This window comes from Plectropomus leopardus, chromosome 2 (assembly GCF_008729295.1).
Source record: "Plectropomus leopardus isolate mb chromosome 2, YSFRI_Pleo_2.0, whole genome shotgun sequence".
Taxonomy (NCBI): Eukaryota; Metazoa; Chordata; class Actinopteri; order Perciformes; family Serranidae; genus Plectropomus; species Plectropomus leopardus.
In genome coordinates, this window is record NC_056464.1 from 12,058,514 (window position 1) to 12,078,739 (window position 20,226).

Genomic DNA, 20,226 nt, shown 5'->3' on the forward strand with positions numbered 1-20,226 from the left:
TTTGTGGATGTCTCATATTTTGACATTTTTTGCCATACTATAGTTTTGCATTTTGGGTTGATTTTTTCAAACGTCATATTATGGTGTTTTTGACCCTTTTTGCAACATTTCATGCTTTGGCGTATCTAAGCACACTATTTTAGGTGGTGTTGATGTTTTGACATTTTTTGCCATACTATACCCTTGCCTTTTCGAATATTTTTTTCAACATGCTATATGATGGTATTTTTTTGCCATTTTTGCAACATACTATGCTATGACGTGTCTCAGCAACCTAGTTTATGCTGTTTTGGGGTGCTTTCAGCTGTTTTTGGTACATGTCAATTTTGCGTTTTTCCTTGCCTTTTCGGTCATTTTTTCACCATGCTATATCGTGGTGTTTTAGGTGGTTTTTGCAAGATACTGTGCTCTGGCCTGTTTCAGCACACTATGTTATACTGATTTGAGGTGTTTTCAGTCATTTTTCAGACATGTCATATTTTGACATTTTCAGTCATACTATAGCCTTACCTTTTTGATATTTTTTTTCAACATGCTACATTATGGTGTCTTTGGCCATTTTTGGAACATTCTTTGTTCGGACTTGTCCGAGCAGGCTTTTTTATGTTGTTTTCTGCTGTATTGGGACATTTCATATTTTCATGTTGGTATACTGTTTTTGCCTTTTTTGCAAAATACTATGCTATCTTATGTCTTGGCACGCTATTTTTAGCTGTTTTGAGGTGTTTTCAGCTGTTTTTGGGACATGTCTATTTTGACTTTTTTTTCATTTTCTGTCATTTTTTGGTTATTCATTATTATGGTGTTTTTGGCCTTTTTCGCAACATACTATACTATGGCTATTTTATGCTATTTTGAGGTGTTTTCAACTTTTTTTTTTTTTTTGGTACATGACATAATTTGACATTTTTGCCATATTATAGACTTGCCTTTTTGGTCATTTTTTCAAGATGCTATATTATGCTGTTTTTGGTCATTTTTGCAACATACTATCATACAACATGTCTCTTGGCATGCTATTTTATGCTGTTTTGAGGTGATTTCAGCTCTTTTTGGTACATGACATATTTTTGCATTTTTTGCCATATTATGGCCTTGCTTTTTGAGTCATTTTTTTTGACATGCATTAATATAGTGTGTTTGCCTTTTTTGCAACATACTATGCTATCGTATGTCTTGGCACACTATTATATGCTCTTTTGAGGTTTTATCACATGGTTTGGGGACATGCATATTTTGACATTTTTGCCATATTATAGCCTTGCCTTTTCAGTCATTTTCTCAACATACTATACATGCTGTTTTCGGCCATGTTTGCAACATACTATGTTAACGTATGTCTGGACACACTATTTTATGCTTTTTTGAGGTGTTTCAGCTGTTTTGGGGACATGTCATATTTTGACATTTTTGCCATACTATAGCCTTGCCTCTTCGGTCATTTTTAAACATGCATTATTGTGGTGTTTTTTGCCGTTTTTGCACTATTCTATGCTATGGCGTGTCTTGGCAGGTTATTTTATCCTGTATTGAGGTGTTTTCAGCTGTTTTTTTGGACATGTCAAATTTTGACATTTTTGCCATCACAAACGGGAGGGCTGGAAATAAAATATGTTTTTAAACCAACTTCTTTCACAAATTCACCTTTTTCTGTTTTTCAAAGCAAAGCACATTGTTTTCTTACCTTGGCAAGCTATTTTATGCTGTTTTGAGGTGTTTTCAGCTGTTTTTGGTCAATTTTGCCATTTTTGCTATACTATAGCCTTGCTTTTTCGGTCATTTTTTCAACATCCCATTTAATGGAGTTTATCACCATTTTTTGCAACATTCTATGCCATTGCATGTCTTGGCAGGCTATTTTATGCTGTTTTCAGGTGTTTTCAGCTGTTTTAGGGACATGTCAAATTATGACCTATTTCGGTTATTATTTCAACATGCATTATTATGGTGTTTTTGGCTGTTTTTACGCCATTGTATGCTATGGCGTGTCTTGGCAGGTAATTTTATGCTGTTTTGAGGTGTTTTAAGCTTTTTTTGGGACATGATATATTTTGACATTTTTGCCATACCATAGCCTTGCTTTTTTGGCCATTTTTTCAACATGCCATTTCATGGACTTTTTTACCGTTTTTGCAGCATTCTTTGCTATGGCGTGTCTTGACAGGTTATTTTATGCTGTTTTCAGGTGTTTTCAGATGTTTTTGGGACTTGTTAAATTTTGAAATTTTTGCCATACTATAGCCTTGCTTTTTTGGCCATTTTTTCAACATGCCATGTCATGGACTGTTTTGCTGTTTTTACAACATTCTATGCCATGGCATGACTTGGCTTTTTCGGTCATTTTCCAACATGCATTATTTATGGCGTTTTTGCAACATTCTATGCTATAGCGTGACTTGGCAGGCTATTTTATGCTGTTTTGAGGTGTTTTCAGGTGTTTTGGGGACATGTCAAATTTTGACATTTTTGCCATACTATAGCCTGACTTTTTCGGTCATTTTTTCAACAGGCAGTATTATGGCGTTTTTGACTGTTTTTGCAAAATTCTATGCTATGGCGTAGCTTGGCAGGTTATTTTATGCTGTTTTAATGTGTTTTAAGCTTTTTTTGGGACATGATATATTTTGACATTTTTGCCATACTATAGCCTTGCTTTTTTGGCCATTTTTTCAACATGCCATGTCATGGACTTCTTTTCTGTTTTAGCAGCATTGTTTGCTATGGCGTGTCTTGACAGGTTATTTTATGTTATTTTAAGGTGTTTTCAGCAGTTTTTGGGACTTGTTAAATTTTGACATTTTTGCCATACTATAGCCTTGGTTTTTCTGTCATTTTTTCACCACGCATTATCATGGTGTTTTTGGCGGTTATTGCATTATTCCATGCTATGGCGTGTCTTGGCAGGTTATTTTATGCTGTTTTAATGTGTTTTAAGATTTTTTTGGGATATGTCAAATTTTGACATTTTTGCCATACTATAGCCTTGCTTTTTCGGTCATTTTTTCAACATGCATTATTATGGTGTTTTTGGCTGTTTTTGCAAAATTCTATGCTATGGCGTGACTTGGCAGGCTATTTTATGCTGTTTTGAGGTGTTTTGAGGTGTTTTGGGGGACATGTCAAATTTTGACATTTTTGCCATAGTATAGCCTTGCTTTTTCAGTCATTTTTTCAACATGCCATTTCATGGACTTTTTTACCGTTTTTGCAACATTCTATGCCATGGCGTGACTTGGCAGGCTATTTTATGCTGTTTTGATGTGTTTTAAGCTTTTTTTGGGACATGATATATTTTTGACATTTTTGCCATACTATAGCCTTGCTCTTTAGGCCATTTTTTTAAACAGGCCATGTCATGGACTTTTTTGCCGTTTTTGCAACATTCTATGCCATGGCATGACTTGGCAGGCTATTTTATGCTGGTTTGATGTGTTTTTTAAACTGTTTTTGGGACATGTCAAATTTTGACATTTTTGCCATACTATAGCCTTGCTTTTTCGGTCATTTTTTCAACATGCATTATTATGGTGTTTTTTTGGCTGTTTTTGCAAAATTCTATGCTATGGCGTGACTTGACAGGTTATTTTATGCTATTTCAAGGTGTTTTCAGCAGTTTTCATGACTTGTTAAATTTTGACATTTTTGCCATACTATAGCCTTGCTTTTTCGGTCATTTTTTCACCACGCATTATCATGGTGTTTTTGGCTGTTTTTGCAAAATTCTATGCTATGGCGAGACTTGGCAGGTTGTTTTCTGCTGTTTTAATGTGTTTTCAGCAGTTTTTGGGACATTATATATTTTGACATTTTTGCCATACTATAGCCTTGCTTTTTCGGTCATTTTTTCAACATGCATTATTATGGTGTTTTTGACTGTTTTTGCAAAATTCTATGCTATGGCGTGACTTGGCAGGCTATTTTATGCTGTTTTGATGTGTTTTAAGCTGTTTTTTTGGACATGTCAAATTTTGACATTTTTGCCATACTATAGCCTTGTTTTTTTGGCCATTTTTTTAAACATGCCATGTCATGGACTTTTTTACCGTTTTTGCAACATTCTATGCCATGGCGTGACTTGGCAGGCTATTTTATGCTGTTTTGATGTGTTTTTAAGCTGTTTTTGGGACATGTCAAATTTTGACTTTTTTGCCATACTATAGCCTTGCTTTTTTGGCCATTTTTTTAAACATGCCATGTCATGGACTTTTTGCAGTTTTTGCAACATTCTATGCCATGGCGTGACTTGGCAGGCTATTTTATGCTGTTTTGATGTGTGTTTTAAGCTTTTTTTGGGACATGTCAAATTTTGACATTCTTGCCATACTATAGCCTTGCTTTTTCGGTCATTTTTTCAACATGCATTATTATGGTGTTTTTGGCTGTTTTTGCAAAATTCTATGCTATGGCGTGACTTGACAGGTTATTTTATGCTATTTCAAGGTGTTTTCAGCAGTTTTCATGACTTTGTCAAATTTTGACATTTTTGCCATACTATAGCCTTGCTTTTTCGGTCATTTTTTCACCACGCATTATCATGGTGTTTTTGGCTGTTTTTGCAAAATTCTATGCTATGGCGTGATTTGGCAGGCTATTTTATGCTGTTTTGAGGTGTTTTGGGGACATGTCACATTTTGACATTTTTGCCATACTATAGCCTTGCTTTTTTGGCCATTTTTTCAACATGCCATTTCATGGACTGTTTTACCGTTTTTGCAGCATTCTTTGCTATGGCGTGTCTTGACAGGTTATGTTATGCTGTTTTAATGTGTTTTAAGCTTTTTTTGGGACATAATATATTTTGACATTTTTGCCATACTATAGCTTTGCTTCTTTGGCTATTTTTTCAACATGCCATTTCATGGACTTTTTTACCGTTTTTGCAACAGTTTCTGCTATGGCGTGTCTTGACAGGTTATTTTATGCTATTTTCAGCTGTTTTCAGCTGTTTTGGGGAGATGTACGGCATTTTCGGTCGTTTTTTCGACATGTTATATTATGCTGTTTTTGGCCGTCCTTGCAGCATTCCATGTAATGACCTGTCTTGGCATGGTATTTTATGTGTATTTCAGCTGTTTTTTGGACAATCATATGTTCACATTTTTCATCATACTATAGTATGGTATTTTCTGTCATTTTTTGGACTTGCTATCTTGTGTGTTTTTTGGCCGTTTTTGCAAAATTGTATGCTATGACCTGTCTCGGCACCGTATTTTTCACTGTTTTTGGGATGTCATATTTTGACATTTTTTGCCATACTATACTATGGCATTTTCTGTTGTTTTTTCGACATGCTTTATTATGGTGTTTTTGCAACAGTCTATGCTTTGGCGTGTCTCTGCATGCAATTTTATGTGGTTTTTCAGCTGCTTTTTTGACATTTCACATTTTATTTAATTTTTCACTATACTAGAGTATGACGTTTTCAGTGGGGTTTGTTTCGATGCTATTTTATGATATTTTTTGCTGTTTTTATGACATTCTATACTATGATGTGTATTGACATATATTATGTGGTTTTCAGCTGTTTTTTTGACATGTCATTTTTTTATATTTTTAACTTAGTGTGGGTTTTCCGGTCATTCCTTTCGACATGCTACATTATGATCTTTTTGGCCATTTTTTCAACATTCTTTACTATGATGTGTCTCGACATGCTATTTTATGTTTTTATCAGCTTTTTTTGGGGCATTGCAGCTTTAGCAACAGTAATGCCTTGTACTTGATGTACAGTACAAGCCCACCACTACTTCCATTTGTTAGACAATTACATGAGTTCAAATAATGTAGGCTATCATGTTAAAGCCAAAAATCAGCAGGACACTGCAGGGAATCGAACCCCATCCCAGTAAACCAGGAGTAACATTACCAGTGCCTTTTGCTTTTTGTGGCTACATGGAAGGCAAAGCAAAACCTGCATTAGCAACAGCATACGAGAGGCAGCATTTCAGATTGTCGTATCATTGTAGTACATTTTGGATGTCAAGTGTTGATAGCTGTGTGATTGGTCCACTTTTAAATAAGTGCTATAGCAAATAAATGTTGGTTACATTAATTTGCTATTAATGCTGTTGTAATGCAGGAAAATAAACCTTTTTTGTTGGGTTTTTTTTTGCATGTCCTTTAGTGCAACAACTATGACAATCATAACTATACTAAACATGCTATAATATAAAATACACAGTTTTTTTGTTAGATCGAAAATATATAAAAGAACAGAACTCAAGACAAAGCATATTAAATCATACATATAACGTCATATTATGCCTTGAAATATATCATGAAAAATCACAGTATGGTATGTCATCAATGTAAAAAAAAAAATCTGGTATGTGTTCAAAAATTTCGAAACATCGTAGTATAGTATGTCAGAAAATGTCATAAAGATGCCATAGTATGGTCTGAAAAACATGAAAACAAAAAAAAGCAAGTCTTAGTATAGTATGTCACCAAATATTTCATAATTGCATTTACAAGAATGAGACAGATGAGGTCACAGTGACCTTGAAGTTTCACGTATTTCCACCAAGTTCTTATCAGTTGATCCTTGAGTCCAAGTGGACATTACATGAAATTCCCTCAAGACGTTCTTAAGATATTGCATTAAAAAAATGGGACATACGTACGGACAAACCAAAAACATAATATCTTTAGCTATGGCTGTCGCCGGTGCAGAGGCATATAAAACATAATTTAGATGATCACAGGAGTGTGTGTGTGTGTGTGTGTGTGTGTGATCTTGTGAAAATAAGTCTCCCGCAATTATGTCATCATGATCCAAACTTGGTATAATGTTTACACCAAAGGAAATAAAGGGCAGTTGTTTTTAACTTATTTATTTTCTTGAGGGAATGTTGAGTCCTTCATTAAATATTTACTTACATTATTTACAGTCAGATATTTTACATGGCCACATGCACATTGTTATATTTAAAAAAAACTGTACACACATTTACACTCATTTAAGAGGGAGTAGTCTGTGCAATAAAAGGCACAAATGACCTTTGACCCTGCATTCATGTCCCATGAGTACATATTTCACAGACACTGTCACATATAGTATTACCATTTGCTCAAGATGATAACACATGCTTTGAGAAAAATTACTTGAGCAGCTGCCTGTGTTGGTGTGTGATAGCAATTCGCTGCCGAGCAGCAAAGCCGTAAAGTGCCCTCTTGATTGTGTCTAAATGCAATCCCATCCCCTTAGCAGCCTGAGGCAAAGTTGAAAGTCTTTTCAGCCTTACTGATAAAGTAAGCTGAGACGTCGTCTGACCAAGAACAGAATTTCACAATCTGTAGGACAATCTACAATCTTCAGAATTGTCTGTTACAGATTCTGGATATTAAGTGAATGATTATCAATGTCCTACATACACATTCTGTTTCTTTAAGGCAGTAGGGCCTGTTGGCTGAGGCACAAGGCTGAAGCTGAGCTGACTACTTGGGTTTTATGTCCTGGCTGTCATAAGATGGTTGGGCCGGGCTGGAAATGCTACAGGTGGTAATCACACAATCAGTTTGACTGGTAGCCTATATCTAATACCAGATACTATGCATTTACTTTTTTGTCCGCCTTTAAAAATTGGTGCAGTCTTTGTTTTGCATTTAGCAACTGACCATTCATTAAACCCACACACAGCGGACTTGTCAAGCTTTGAATTTCTGCAATTTGCGAGGAGCCACTGGGAGACTACAGCTGAAAATGCACATATAAAATAATAGAGGCGAGCACCATACTTATTGATCCCTGGCCATCCAAACTCCCCAATGGATCAGCAAACTTTCTGTTGCTGCCGTTACAAAGGTTAGATCCAGTACTGCTGCTGGCTGCCAGCCTGCTGAGAAAATTGGAATTGGAATTCCATCTACGTGGGCGGCTACCCAGGCAGAGCCTTTGTGAGCCCCACTCAGCCCCAGCACAGTTTAACCCCTAACTATATCCAAGTTTAAAGAAATGGTAGTAGCTCTTTGTTCTAGAAATTAACACTTTCAGCATATCCACCTAAATGTAAAGAATTACTTTTGCCAGACTCATTGGTTAATGTTTATCCTAAAATCCTTTTTCGACTTTGAGGTGGTAAATCTGCCACTGTTACAGTGAACTACATAAATTCTGTGCAAGAACGCAAAGCTTGACAGCCATAGCAACAGTTGTGGGAAGCAGCTAACAAATAGTCAGTTTTTTCTGTGTCACAAGGTAAGATATGCGGGTCCATTATTATTTGTCACAATACTTATTAATACTACCTATAGGGGGAACCCATGTCAGAAAGTTTTAATTACTCACACAGTGGCTTTAAAGAGTAAGCAAGGCATCAGCTGTTCAAGTGATTTTTAGCTTTGGTCAAACAGCTTTCCAATTGAAACTTGATGTTAAAAGGGACTTCGGTACCCTAAAATAGAACATTCCTACCATCTGGCGTACCAGTTTGGAATCAGAGAGTTATTGATCAAACAATACCACATGCTCAAACAATGGCACATTTAGTGTCAAAGGACATTTCATCGAGTAAGATTTCTCTGCAGTTGATTATTGCAGTAGAATTAAATTAAGGTCAGATCTTGTCATTCTGTGTCCGATTATATCTTTCACAGAGTAATATGACCTGTTTGTGGTCAGTATTATTATGAAAAATGTCCAAATATCAGCAGACAGCCAGGGAAATAAGGATGGAGATGGACTCTCCTGAGTGTCTACAGAAATGTGCATGCCGCTCTTTTGAAAAGAAAATTATTCCTCTCATTTGTTAGAAAAAAGGGTACTTTACAGGTAGGGACATACTAGGGACTCTCTATGTCTTGACTGCTCTTACATACTGTATCAGCACAAACATTAATATCACTGATTTCTAAACCTACTGTAGAGCTGAAAAGATGTTTGGAACAATTTTCAGTGCTTTAAAGCTGGAGTGCGGGACTTTTACATAGAAATGAATGTCCTTTACATTCAAGCCCCTGCCAAACAAGTTCACACAATGCTGATTACACCTATTGCTGCCAGGGGAAGCGCTCTGAATTTCGCAGTATGCCAGAGTTCTGGGGCCAGATGCATAAAAATCGATATGCAAACAGACGTTTAATGGCTAACTGTTGGCGTGGAAAAGAGGATCATGCAAGTGCCCCCAGTGCCACAGAGTCAGACGTATACAAAGCATTATGAATCTGACTAAACACAAGTACACACAATTTTAGTCTACTTTAGTCTCTAATCTACAAAGAGTTGTATGCATTTGTCACCAGGTGTCTAGTGTCTGTGCTGACTTACCCACACTGGCGCAATGAAGTGATGCATTTTACGTCAACCAGCCTGAGATAGAGGGGAAGGCAAGGGGGGAAGACCACAGCGATGGAGCAACAGCTAGGAGTATGACAGAAGATATGACGTAAAATCCTAAGAGAAATCCAAGAACACTGGATGCTCCAGATAAAAAAGAAAATGAGCATTCAAGCCAAAAAAGACTTAGAGAGTGCTCCTGGGGTTGAGTGGGATGCTGCAAGTTCACCTGCAAGCATACGTCATACACTTGTGTCGAGAGTGACCGTGTCAAAAGTTTCGCACTCCAGCCTTAGCCTTGGACTCATAAACTCTGTCTTTGTAAACTAAGTCTAAAACTAGGCTTAATACCTATTTGGAAAACAGTTCACAGAGTATTCACAGCAGTGTTCATTCTCCAAAGTGCATGTAAATCTTAACTTGCAGAGAATACTCCGAGGCCAGCTGATGAGGAAGACGTCAGTTAACCTAGACTCACACACCTCTACAATATTAACACACCTATTTACACATTATCAAGTAATGAAGTGGTGCTAACATTGGCAGAATACAAGCCTCAGAATTTGGGGTAACTTTGGGTGGGGCTGATTCAAGACCAGAAAACAATTTAGGGCTTCTGCTTGGCTATAATAAATCTTCCAAGCAAGCATTTTTGTGATGTACACAGAATTCTTTGCTACATATTTTACTTGACTGTCAATGATTAAATCAACAGGCCAAATTCTTCAAAGATTTTTTCAGGAAACCCACTTAAGTGTTACACATTCAGACAGACAATAGCAAGGGGAATTGGCAACAAAGTTGCTATGTTTTGAGGTGGCCAATCAACCAATAAGCACCACTCACACCATGCATCCTCTTCAGCAAATGTACAAGCACAGGGCACCTAAGAGAGGGCCTAAAGCTACAGTACTAAAAGATCTTCTCTAGCAATAAGAAGGAGACTGGAGAAGAGAAGAAAAGCTGAAATAAAGGCTGTCTTAGCTTTGTTATCACATGAAACACACCACAGACCTGGTGAGCAGGGTCAGTTTGGCTAATGAGCACAGATAAATACATAATGTACAGTGAAGGGCCCAGTGGAGTCTGACTACAGGTCAAAGTAGAACCCATTATGTTATAGAGGTTAATTTCTCTATTGACCACATTTTGTACCGCTCACTCATGTTTAACTGCTATACAATTTCCATATTTTATACATATTTTAAACAAGTAGTTATAGTCAAAAATCAGTGCACATCTTCTCAGAGTTGCAAGACTTTCAGCTTTGGCCAGATTGGGAAGATGTCATTTAAGATGTGTACATTTTGTACAGAAAAGCACAGTACATAGATCATAAGTAAAGGGAATCAAAAGCAAAACATGAAATTGTCTTTACAAAAAGGAATGAATCAGGATAGTACCTTTTTTCTCAAAGTTGAAAAAAGAAATCTCTCAAACAAGGCATTTGGTCGATTAAAAGAGCTACCTAAATTCACGGGTCAAGTAACGACTTAAGTATGACTGTAATTATCCTTCAATCCATACCTGAGTTTCTAAGCATGGCAAATTATTACAACAAAAAAAACACCTCAACAAATCAACCCACATCCACGCATTTTCAATCACCCCCCTCCCCAATATAAAACCAAAACCCATATCATTGCTTTTGGAGAATGTCAGCAGCTTTAAACCCATTTTGGCTACATCAACAATCAGCACTGTAAACTCTCTCTTAGAGGAAGGTTTGCAGAAAGTTCATTTAAAGTATTAGCTGACTACAGCACCTGTGACTGCTGTTTTGTGATGAAAGCTTTGTTTAATTTCACTACACTACATGACCTTTTTTTTACAGAAGGACTGAGATTTAGGTTCTAAACAAAACTGAACTGTTCTTTGATATTTTGATACTACAGACAAGAACTGGTGAATGTTTTCATCAAGCTCTAATGGTGTGTCCATACCGAGTGTGAAGCGAGCATTTTGCACCGCAAGATTACATCTCAAAGAGGAACCACGCCCATTTTCAAACTTCATCTCTGCTATTCCTATAGCCTAAGACAGTCTAAAATATTACTAAAGATGAACATCTCTCTCTTTCAAACCCAAAAATTAGAGTACTTAAATTTGTGATGTCATAACATCTGGAGCTGGGCCACAGACCATGAGAAGGGAAAGGTGTTACAAATGACACTGAGAGCACCCAGGGGGATTTTCTGAGTGTATGGGTACATTTTCTGTTTCAGAACTGACAACACTGCAATAAAATAAAGCTTAAATTGGGATTGAAAAAAAGAACAAACATTTTGTGAGCACACAAAATCAGGTTACCATTCATCGTCTAAGGAGCAGCTCCAGACTTTCTACTTGAGGACATCACAAGTTTGAGACTTACTTCTCTGGTTTCTGGCTTTGACCGAGGGTAGGTCACGTTTAACTGGAGTTGTACGTTGTAAAATTCCATTTGATAAATATATGATTGGTTGATGATTGATCATGGTGGTGTTTCCCTTTAAGACGCAAATTTGTTGCAGACAAGCCAAGCAGGTGAAATCTGTGCTATTCACGTATTCATGAGTTGAAATTTTTCAGACTTAGTGAGAAATTTGCATGCTACTGCGCCACGAAAGCCCATCAGCATTGCAATCTAACTGAGATTGTCTTGACATTACAGAGAATCAAATATGGAGGACAAACAACGTCGCTGTTAGTAATCCAACCTGGAGCTCTACCACTCAGCGACATAACAAAAAAGGAGAGGGCTCGGAGATCCATGAAGCGATGGGACTACCCAATGGTAAGTTGTAAAAAGATGTATTTGTGACTTGTCTAAGCGCTTTTATTCTGTTTCTTATCAGCAAAATGCTAAGTAATTTAAGTTGATCTTTTATAGTGGAAAGTAAAAAACAAGAGGAGTAAAATGGTAATGTGCTGCAGTGATGGTATGGGGTAAATATTCACCAACTGCAAATTACTCCAAAACACATTCCAGCATCGAATTTCTGTGAGAAACGCAATGTGAAAATTTCGCTTCTTTTTTTGGTATGAACACACCTTAAGATGTCTGCAGGAAAAAAAGCTTTTAAATGCTTCATTTCATTTTGAACTGATACAAACGAAGTTCATAAACTGAAAGTGATTTGAATGCTTGTTCTCATCTGTTTTCAGAACAAAAAGACACTTGAACTGACTTTTAAGACTCGGGTTATTACTGTTGCCTGTAGGAGTGTGACTATATGCACATAATGTGTGTGTCAGTGCAGTGCTAAATTTGTTTCATTAAAGAGACACTAAATCAAAACAGTGAGAGATGCCAAGACCTATCAGGCAAGATGGATAACCGAAACATCCACTGAAATCTTGTGTTTGTGTGTGTCCAAAGTATGTGCATATGTGTGTGTGTGTGTGTGTGTGTGTGTGTGTGTGTGTGTGTTGCCCACACACATAATCCACTACATAAACAGATTTGTACATCAGTGCACGGGTACAGGAAGTTTCTCCCGCTCTTTACATGTAGCAGCAAATAGTGGGTGGAAGAAAAAAATTGGGATTTTAATAAGAAATCCCTCTCAGTTATGACCTACTTTCACCCAAGTAATCTTGCCTGAAAAGCAGCTGGTGGAGCTGCGAGACCTCTAATTAAATTGGCTTCCCAGAGAAGTTCAGTAGCTGGGAAAGAGGTGGACTCTTCAGTGAGGCTAGTCAGTCTGATACAGTCGCTTATCTTAAAGATCAGAGAGAGGCTGAAAGCAGGCAAGAGGGGGGCTGGTAGGGCTCATATTACCATTTGCGTGGAGGATAAATGGCAGGTATGGGCCGCATTATTGTAGGATGGCTGAGATAATGATCTGGCACTTTGGCCTCAGCGGAGTACCCGACTCACGAATGTCTCAGGAGTGTGTGCTGTAGGTATGTTTGTGTCATGTGCATCTGCAGGGGCGTTTTCTTTTTGCCGTAGTTAGCACTTTACAGAGCAGATATTAAAATCCGGTCAGATCCTCTGGGAGCCAGTGCTACCTTAGCTGTGCTGCTGGACGTGTGCTTTCCTGTTTGCAGGGTCAGCAGCTAGACAGTCTTATAGCCAGAGGGCCACAGAGGACACACACAGAGATGAAGAGCCAGGCATTAAATAAAGACATCAAAATGTCAAGCACCAGGTGTTTGTCCACAGAGACCCGTAAAAATGTTTCCTCCCACCTCACGCCAAAGTCCAAAACAACTGAGGTAGGGAGAATAATAAATTAGTAAAAGTCATTAAAAAAAATTAACACGACTTGTGGAATGCAATAAAGTTTCATTGATATACTGAGAGTGATTTGAACTAAAAGTGATTGGAGGGCGTTTCCGGAGAAAAAAAAAGAAAATCAAGTGGTGTTTTATGTAACTTTCCAGTGATCCAAGATCAGCAATTGTCCACCACAACTCAATGCATGACCCTCAAATGTCTTCAGAATCAGAACACTGATGTCCTCAATAGAGGGACAGGAGAAAATAGATGTCCTTATTTTTAGTTAATGTCCCTCTGGGATTTAAATTCAGCATGTGTCATGACTTTCAGTCAAAAGACACAAATCCATTTCTTGCTGTTCAACAAGGATTCTGAAACCTTGGTGAAACAGGACACTTTGTCTTCTCCTTTTAATACAAGCCTGTGGTAGTTTCCATGTCTGGAGAGAGAAATTGTTCAAGCTTAGTGATTCCACGGCTGGGGAGATTTATCTCGTCCGAGTCGCATCACATCTGAATGGCACTTTCAAACTGGCAGTAAAAAAAAAAAAAAAAAAAGAAAAAGAAAAAGTGAAAGGCCTTTGAATACATACTCCGCCTCGGCTTCGTCCTTTTGCACCTCGACAAAGAAAAAAAACACCATGATTGCTTGAAAAATGGCATTCTCTGTCTCATTGCTAGAAGTGAGCAGGTCACAGATCAGTGGCTGAAGTTAAAGATGGCTGACGAAAGAACCGCTTAGTTTGTCACCTCTTCCTCCACACCTTTGACGACCAGATCTTCACAGTCTTGTCGCTACAGACAGGCAGAGAGAGAGACAAAGAGAGGGGTGGGATGATGAGCAAAGGGAAAGCCAGGAGAGCCCGGCAAACATCAATCAGGCAGTCTACACTTTCAAAACAACCCAAACAGATTCAACACAAAGAGACTGACTTAAAAGTGCCCTTCACACACACATGCCCACATACACACACTTCATTGAAGACCCCTCTCATGATATCAGTAAAAAAAAAAACACCTCTCCAACCTCTCAGGGAAGTGATGTAATGATTCATAAACTCTGCAACAAGTAAATCTAATCAACCTGCCCACAACTTTATTCCCAACTGACTGGGCAATTTAATTTTCACTTTCCAGCACATTCCCACAGTGCTGATCATAACACCATGTACCTCTATTAGACAATACCCAGGACAGCATCACGTTTTTCATTAACATTGGTGAAAGAAGTTGGCTGTGCTCTTAAGTTGGTGTTAGCAAAAGTGAAATGTCAATTGAGTGCATGCTGTCTGAAAGGACAATGCTGAAGGTGTTAAATAGTTCCACTTTTCAAGAAAAGCACTTCTTTCCCAGAGTTAGATGAGAAAAGTGACACCACTCATGTGACAAACAATATGAAGCAGCATGAGATCAGAGCAAGCTAGCCTGGCTCTGACCAAAGGTGACAAAATCAACCTAATGGTACCTCTAAACCTCACAAATTATGAAATTACATCTCAATTGCACCTTTTGTCCATACATTTTGTGTTCTTTATATTGTTTTTTCATTTTATATTTCTAAATTGCCTCTCTCTATATTTTTTTTTTTTATCTCTTATACTATTTAAATTCAATATTTTTCATTCTTCCTTTATGTTAATGTTTTGCACCAAAACACCAAGTCAAATTCCTTGTATATTTAAATGTACTGGCAATAAAACCGGTCTCTGATTTTGATTCTGACTCTGAATTGGTTTATCCCAATGAAAACTGAAGTGTGCAAACGCCAAGCTGTAATAGTTAGGAGCGTTACATGCCGGACAATACCCTGCCAGGCTAGCTATTTCCTCTGTTTTTGGGCTTTATGCTAAGCTAACTAATGGCTTTCTGTAGCTACCCTAACATCACCAGTCCAAATCGCAATTGTAATTTTGTCTGGAACCTCTCAGTTTATTTTCAATTTCCTAAGGACATCATCAATGGCCGTAGATCAAAATGGCTTTAGATACACACTAAATGCTTTCTTAAGAGCGACTTATGCAGTTTTAAGACTTATTACTTATTATTTAAGACTTATCCTTATTTGGGGTGTGTTCTTAGGTAAGAACAGAATTCACACACATTTTAACATGTCTGTGAAATGTAATTGATTATTTTGGTTTCTTTAATTCCACAGCTATATGATATTACAGGATTTAAATTAAGGAGGTTTGGGTATATGGGACAAAAAGTGACAAAGCAGCTTTCATGTTAAGTTATTAATAACTTACAGAAACACTGGGTTAAATAGTCCACCTTCCACCATCTATACCCCCTCTTCCTATTCTTAAGAACAAATTCAAGGAAAAACTTAGGAACTTATTGGTGAATGTAGTCAATTAAGTCTGTGAACCAGTGTTGTCATTTTGGCCATCAGAGAAAATTCTACATCAGCTGCAGTCATCTTGGTTGTTTTTAAAATGCCTCAATGGCGCGCCTCTCTCATAGGCTAGGTTTACGTTCACCGTAGAGATTGCACAAGCCAAAAATAGAGTCAGAGAGTTTGCGTGAAACACAAAAGCTTTACAAGTGGTCAGTTGTTGTCTCAAGCATTATATTACAGGTTGTTATTGGCCTGATGCAGACTCAGGTTGGCCTGGAATCTGTCTGAACAGGAGGGGGACTAGAATCATGAGCCTGAAACATGAGCTTGCAATGTGAATAAAAGAGAATAAAAGAGAAAAGAAAACGGAGCAAGGGAGGAAGGTGGAAATTAGTTAAAAGAGTACCAGAGGAAGGGAGGGTTGGTTGAGTGGAGAAGAGGCAATCATGGGAGGCTGGTGGCTCGGCCCTTTATGGCCAGGACCCGTCGAGGAAGACATGGGGTCAAACCTGGCACATAGCTCCACAACTTCACCCTGCAGTCACTGGGGTCGACGAAGAGGAAGAGGGAAGGGAAGAACAGGAGGAGAGGTTTGGGAAGGCAGAGTTTAAGAGACCAATAAAGGGGAAATATTTGTCACAGAAAAGATGATGGAGGAGATGATAAAGATTAAAGAAGTGATGAAACAAGAGAGTGAGAAGAGGAGGTTAGTCAACTTCCTTGAAAGCCCACCAGCTAAATGTGAAGTGAAAAAAAAATACAAAACAAAACAAAAAAAAAAAAACACACTGCAGAATGTCCTGCTCAGGTACATAAAAAGTGTAAACAACCATTATCCCTGTCTGATGCAGCTATGAGCTCAGCAAAAAAAAGATTTGGAGAGAAACAGGATGCAGTATGACCCTCTCTGAGTTTGACACACACTTGCACATTAGTGCTCGAGATGAAACAAGAATCATGAATCATAATCCATTATTTCACAGCCATTTTCCCTCTCTCTGCACCTCTCCAAACACAAAAATATTAACCTTGTGTTCTCCTGCTCTCAACTCTCAAATCTCCAACCACCCTTCAGATGAGACTTGTATTAGCCTATATTTTTGCTGTTCTCAAAAAAATCAACAAAAAGTTAAAACCAACAACACATTAGTTCATTGCTTAATACTTTCTGACTTCCTTACCTTGTCTATGGCTCTGAGCTCCAAGCCCATCTGCTGATGATACAAATCTTAAAAACTGGGCTAAGTAATTTCCTTAAACAGCAGCAGCACTGTAGTTTTAAAGAGTAGTAAAGACTGCATCTGTGGGGGACTATTTTCAGGCATGGATTAACAAGCACACTCAGTGCTCTTGTGAGTATTTGTGATTAATTGCAAAACCCCCCAGAGAGTACGCCATGCTTTGATGCCAATTCGTAGTGGCCAAACAATGGAATTACAACTTCCAAGTCTATCATGTGATGCCCAAAAAAAAACGTTTTTGAAATGAAATGACTCGTTTGACTATCTGGATTTGATACATTTGGACAGATAACATTTGAAAAATCATGAAGAGCCACCCAAAGTATTTTATCCCCATTCATGTTAGCAGAGCACTATACTGGAAGGAGCTGGGCCCAGTGATGTGAAAGCAGCACAGAAAATATGAGTAATTTTATACGCAGAAGTTGATCATTTTTGCCTTCATGCACCACTGAGCAACTTTCATTGGACTGAACACCACCCTAGCCTCCAGCACTGTATGCAGTCCCCTTTACACATTCAGGAGCAGCAGACGGTTAACCCAGGATTTATAAATTATGTTTTTAATAGTTTTTGGAAAATAATAAAACAACACGAATGAGATATTATACAGACTGACCAGTTGGCAGGATCAGTTCATTGTCACTTTTGTCTTCTCTTTTGATTCTTGTGTATAACAAAAGCTGACTGATTTAGTGTACGCACATTAAAATAACAGTAAATTGCTGTCAATAAATAATATATGAATGGCATTTATAAAGATATGAAGGTTTTTCTTTCACTCTCAACAAAGGTTATAATCCTTTAAAGAAATTTGAGGAAATAAAGTTTTTTTGCCTCTTAATCCCCTCCGATAAATAACTATTATAAAATAAATAACGCTTGATGGATGCCTCTTTCTTACAGTACTGCAATAGGAAACATTTTTAGATAAGTGGTGTTACAGTCGAGAACTTATTTTGAAATGCTTTTACCTGGAGGCAGTGAAGATCTGCCTTGAGTTGGTACATATGGCATTGATGGGGCTGTCATGACCTCTGACCTCTCCAATGGGGGTGAAATTGTCTACGTTCCACACCTTAAGCATGCCGCCCCGACAGGCACTCAGCAACATGGGGCGGCCTGGGACGTATGCCAGAGCGCACACCCAGTCCTTATGGGCGTTGGGAATTTGCTGTGGAGTTAAAGCAGAGAGATATAAAGTCAGAGATAGATAAAAGATATTACATCTCATATTTTTGCAAACAAAATTACAGGAATGTGAGTCATCTGGGTTATTGCGGTCTAAAAACAGTGTTTCACTCTTAATGGGTGTAAATCACTGCCAGTAGAGCAATTTATTTCCTCAATGGAATATGTTCATGGTAGCTGGGCAACATAGTTAGTAATGCTGTTTTTAGACACAATACCTTAGTTATTCTTAGCTTATCTGTCTGCGTGTTCATTATTTTAAAATGGCTTCAAAATATGATTCATGGACTGATTTATCTGTCTTATTTTTACTAAGACAATCATGCTGACACAAGCAGCTGTTAGGAACTGGAGAGAAATGGCAAAGAAAGGGAAAACATGTATTTGTGGCAACCACTGTGGAGAATCATAAAAGTTGGTCAGAAGTGTTCTTAGCTGTCTTTATTTCAAATTCCAGAGCAAGAATTTGACAAAGGGTGAAGGTTAATTTTGGGGTAATTTCAGACCAGTAGGCACACCTAAAATCTATATGACATTAAAGAGATTCAAACAGTACTATTTTCTGCTACTGTATGGGATTAATTGTTCCTGCAGCTCATCTCCACACTCCTGCTGCCAGGAACAAACTGCAACATGCCAAAAAAAAAAAACAAAAAGCATTTGACAAATAGCTTCTTAACTGACATCACACTTAAGTTGGTGTTACCGTTTATATCCATATCCATTTAGACTTGTATATAGCCATGACAACGGATAAAGCTTCAACTACAGATATTGCTGCAAAGAAGCTACAAATTCTAAAACACGGATACTTCACACACATATTCCCCCAGCAGCACAGAGGATCTACACAATTACCACACTTTCAAGTGTAATCCATTCAGTATCTGACCAAATGTCTCCCCTTCTGTTCCTGAGTCACAGTGAAGTTGACCTTTGACCTTTTTGGATATAAATTGTCACTTCATCATTTTATCCTATTATCATAATTCATGTATGAATTCTTGAGTTATGGCCAAAAACATGTTTTGTGAAGTCATAGTGACCTTTGACCACCAAATTCTAATTAGTTCATGCTTGAGTCCAAGTGGACGTTTGTGCCAAATCTAAAAAAAATCCCTCAAGGTACTCTTGTAATATTCATCCACAAGAATGGGACAAACGAGGCCACAGTAATCTTGACCTTTGACCTATGGCCACCAAAATCTAATCAGTTCATACTTGAGTCCAAATGGACCTTTGTGCCAAATTAGACAACATTCTCTCAAGATATTCTTGAAATATCACAAGAATGGGACTGATGTGAGTTCACACTGACCTCTGACCACCAAAATCTGATCAGGTCATCCTTGAGACCAAGTTGACATTTGTGACAAACTTTTAAAAAAATCACTAAAGGCATTCCTGAGATATCACATTCACAAGAATGGGATGGACAGAAAACCCAAAAGACATAATGCCTCTGCCATGGCGGTTGCCAGCAAATAGGCATTAAAGTGAAATACTGTGTCTACGATGCCGCATCACTGCAGAGGTGAGATGGTAAATACAATCAGTCTTAAAATGCAGAACAAACATACAATAAGCAATATGGATTTACACACGGTTCAAACAACTTTTATCATGCCAACACTTTGGGTTTTGCTGCTGTTGTTTTTTGTTTTTTTTAATTCTGTTTATCTCGACTAACAGGGCTGCAGATTAATTTAACTCTAAACAGAGGAACACATGCACAGGGAGATAACTTTTCCTACATTTATCTGTTTTTTTCATGTCCTGTTTTATTGCTTCTGTCATTAATTATTTTCATGTTGCATTTTGAGATTAGGTTTCAATCCAAGTAACACTGCAAATATAGTTCCATTATTGTTTCAGGTACCTCACATACTAATTTGTTTTTCTTTCTGTGTATGTTTTCCACACTGCAGTTTGCAGTAAGTCTGCTCTCTCTGATTTTTATAGGAAGGCAGTAA

At 37.7% G+C, this 20,226-nt stretch overlaps 1 protein-coding gene across 2 annotated transcripts in view; it reads right to left on the minus strand.

Annotated features, from left to right (window-relative positions):
* Window positions 1-6,817: 6,817 nt before the first annotated feature.
* The window catches only part of kif21b (kinesin family member 21B), an 82,938-nt gene continuing 69,529 nt past the window's right edge, over window positions 6,818-20,226 (minus strand). The window contains exons 32-34 of one of the 2 annotated variants that reach the window (XM_042501059.1): window positions 18,037-18,236; window positions 16,228-16,365; window positions 6,818-14,275 (exon numbers count right to left, since the gene is read on the minus strand). In XM_042501059.1, the coding sequence (XP_042356993.1) occupies window positions 16,266-16,365; window positions 18,037-18,236 (300 nt within the window). In that variant the 3' untranslated portion in view covers window positions 6,818-14,275; window positions 16,228-16,265. The remainder of the gene's footprint in view (window positions 14,276-16,227; window positions 16,366-18,036; window positions 18,237-20,226) is intronic. The other variant, XM_042501069.1, reaches the window with a different exon arrangement.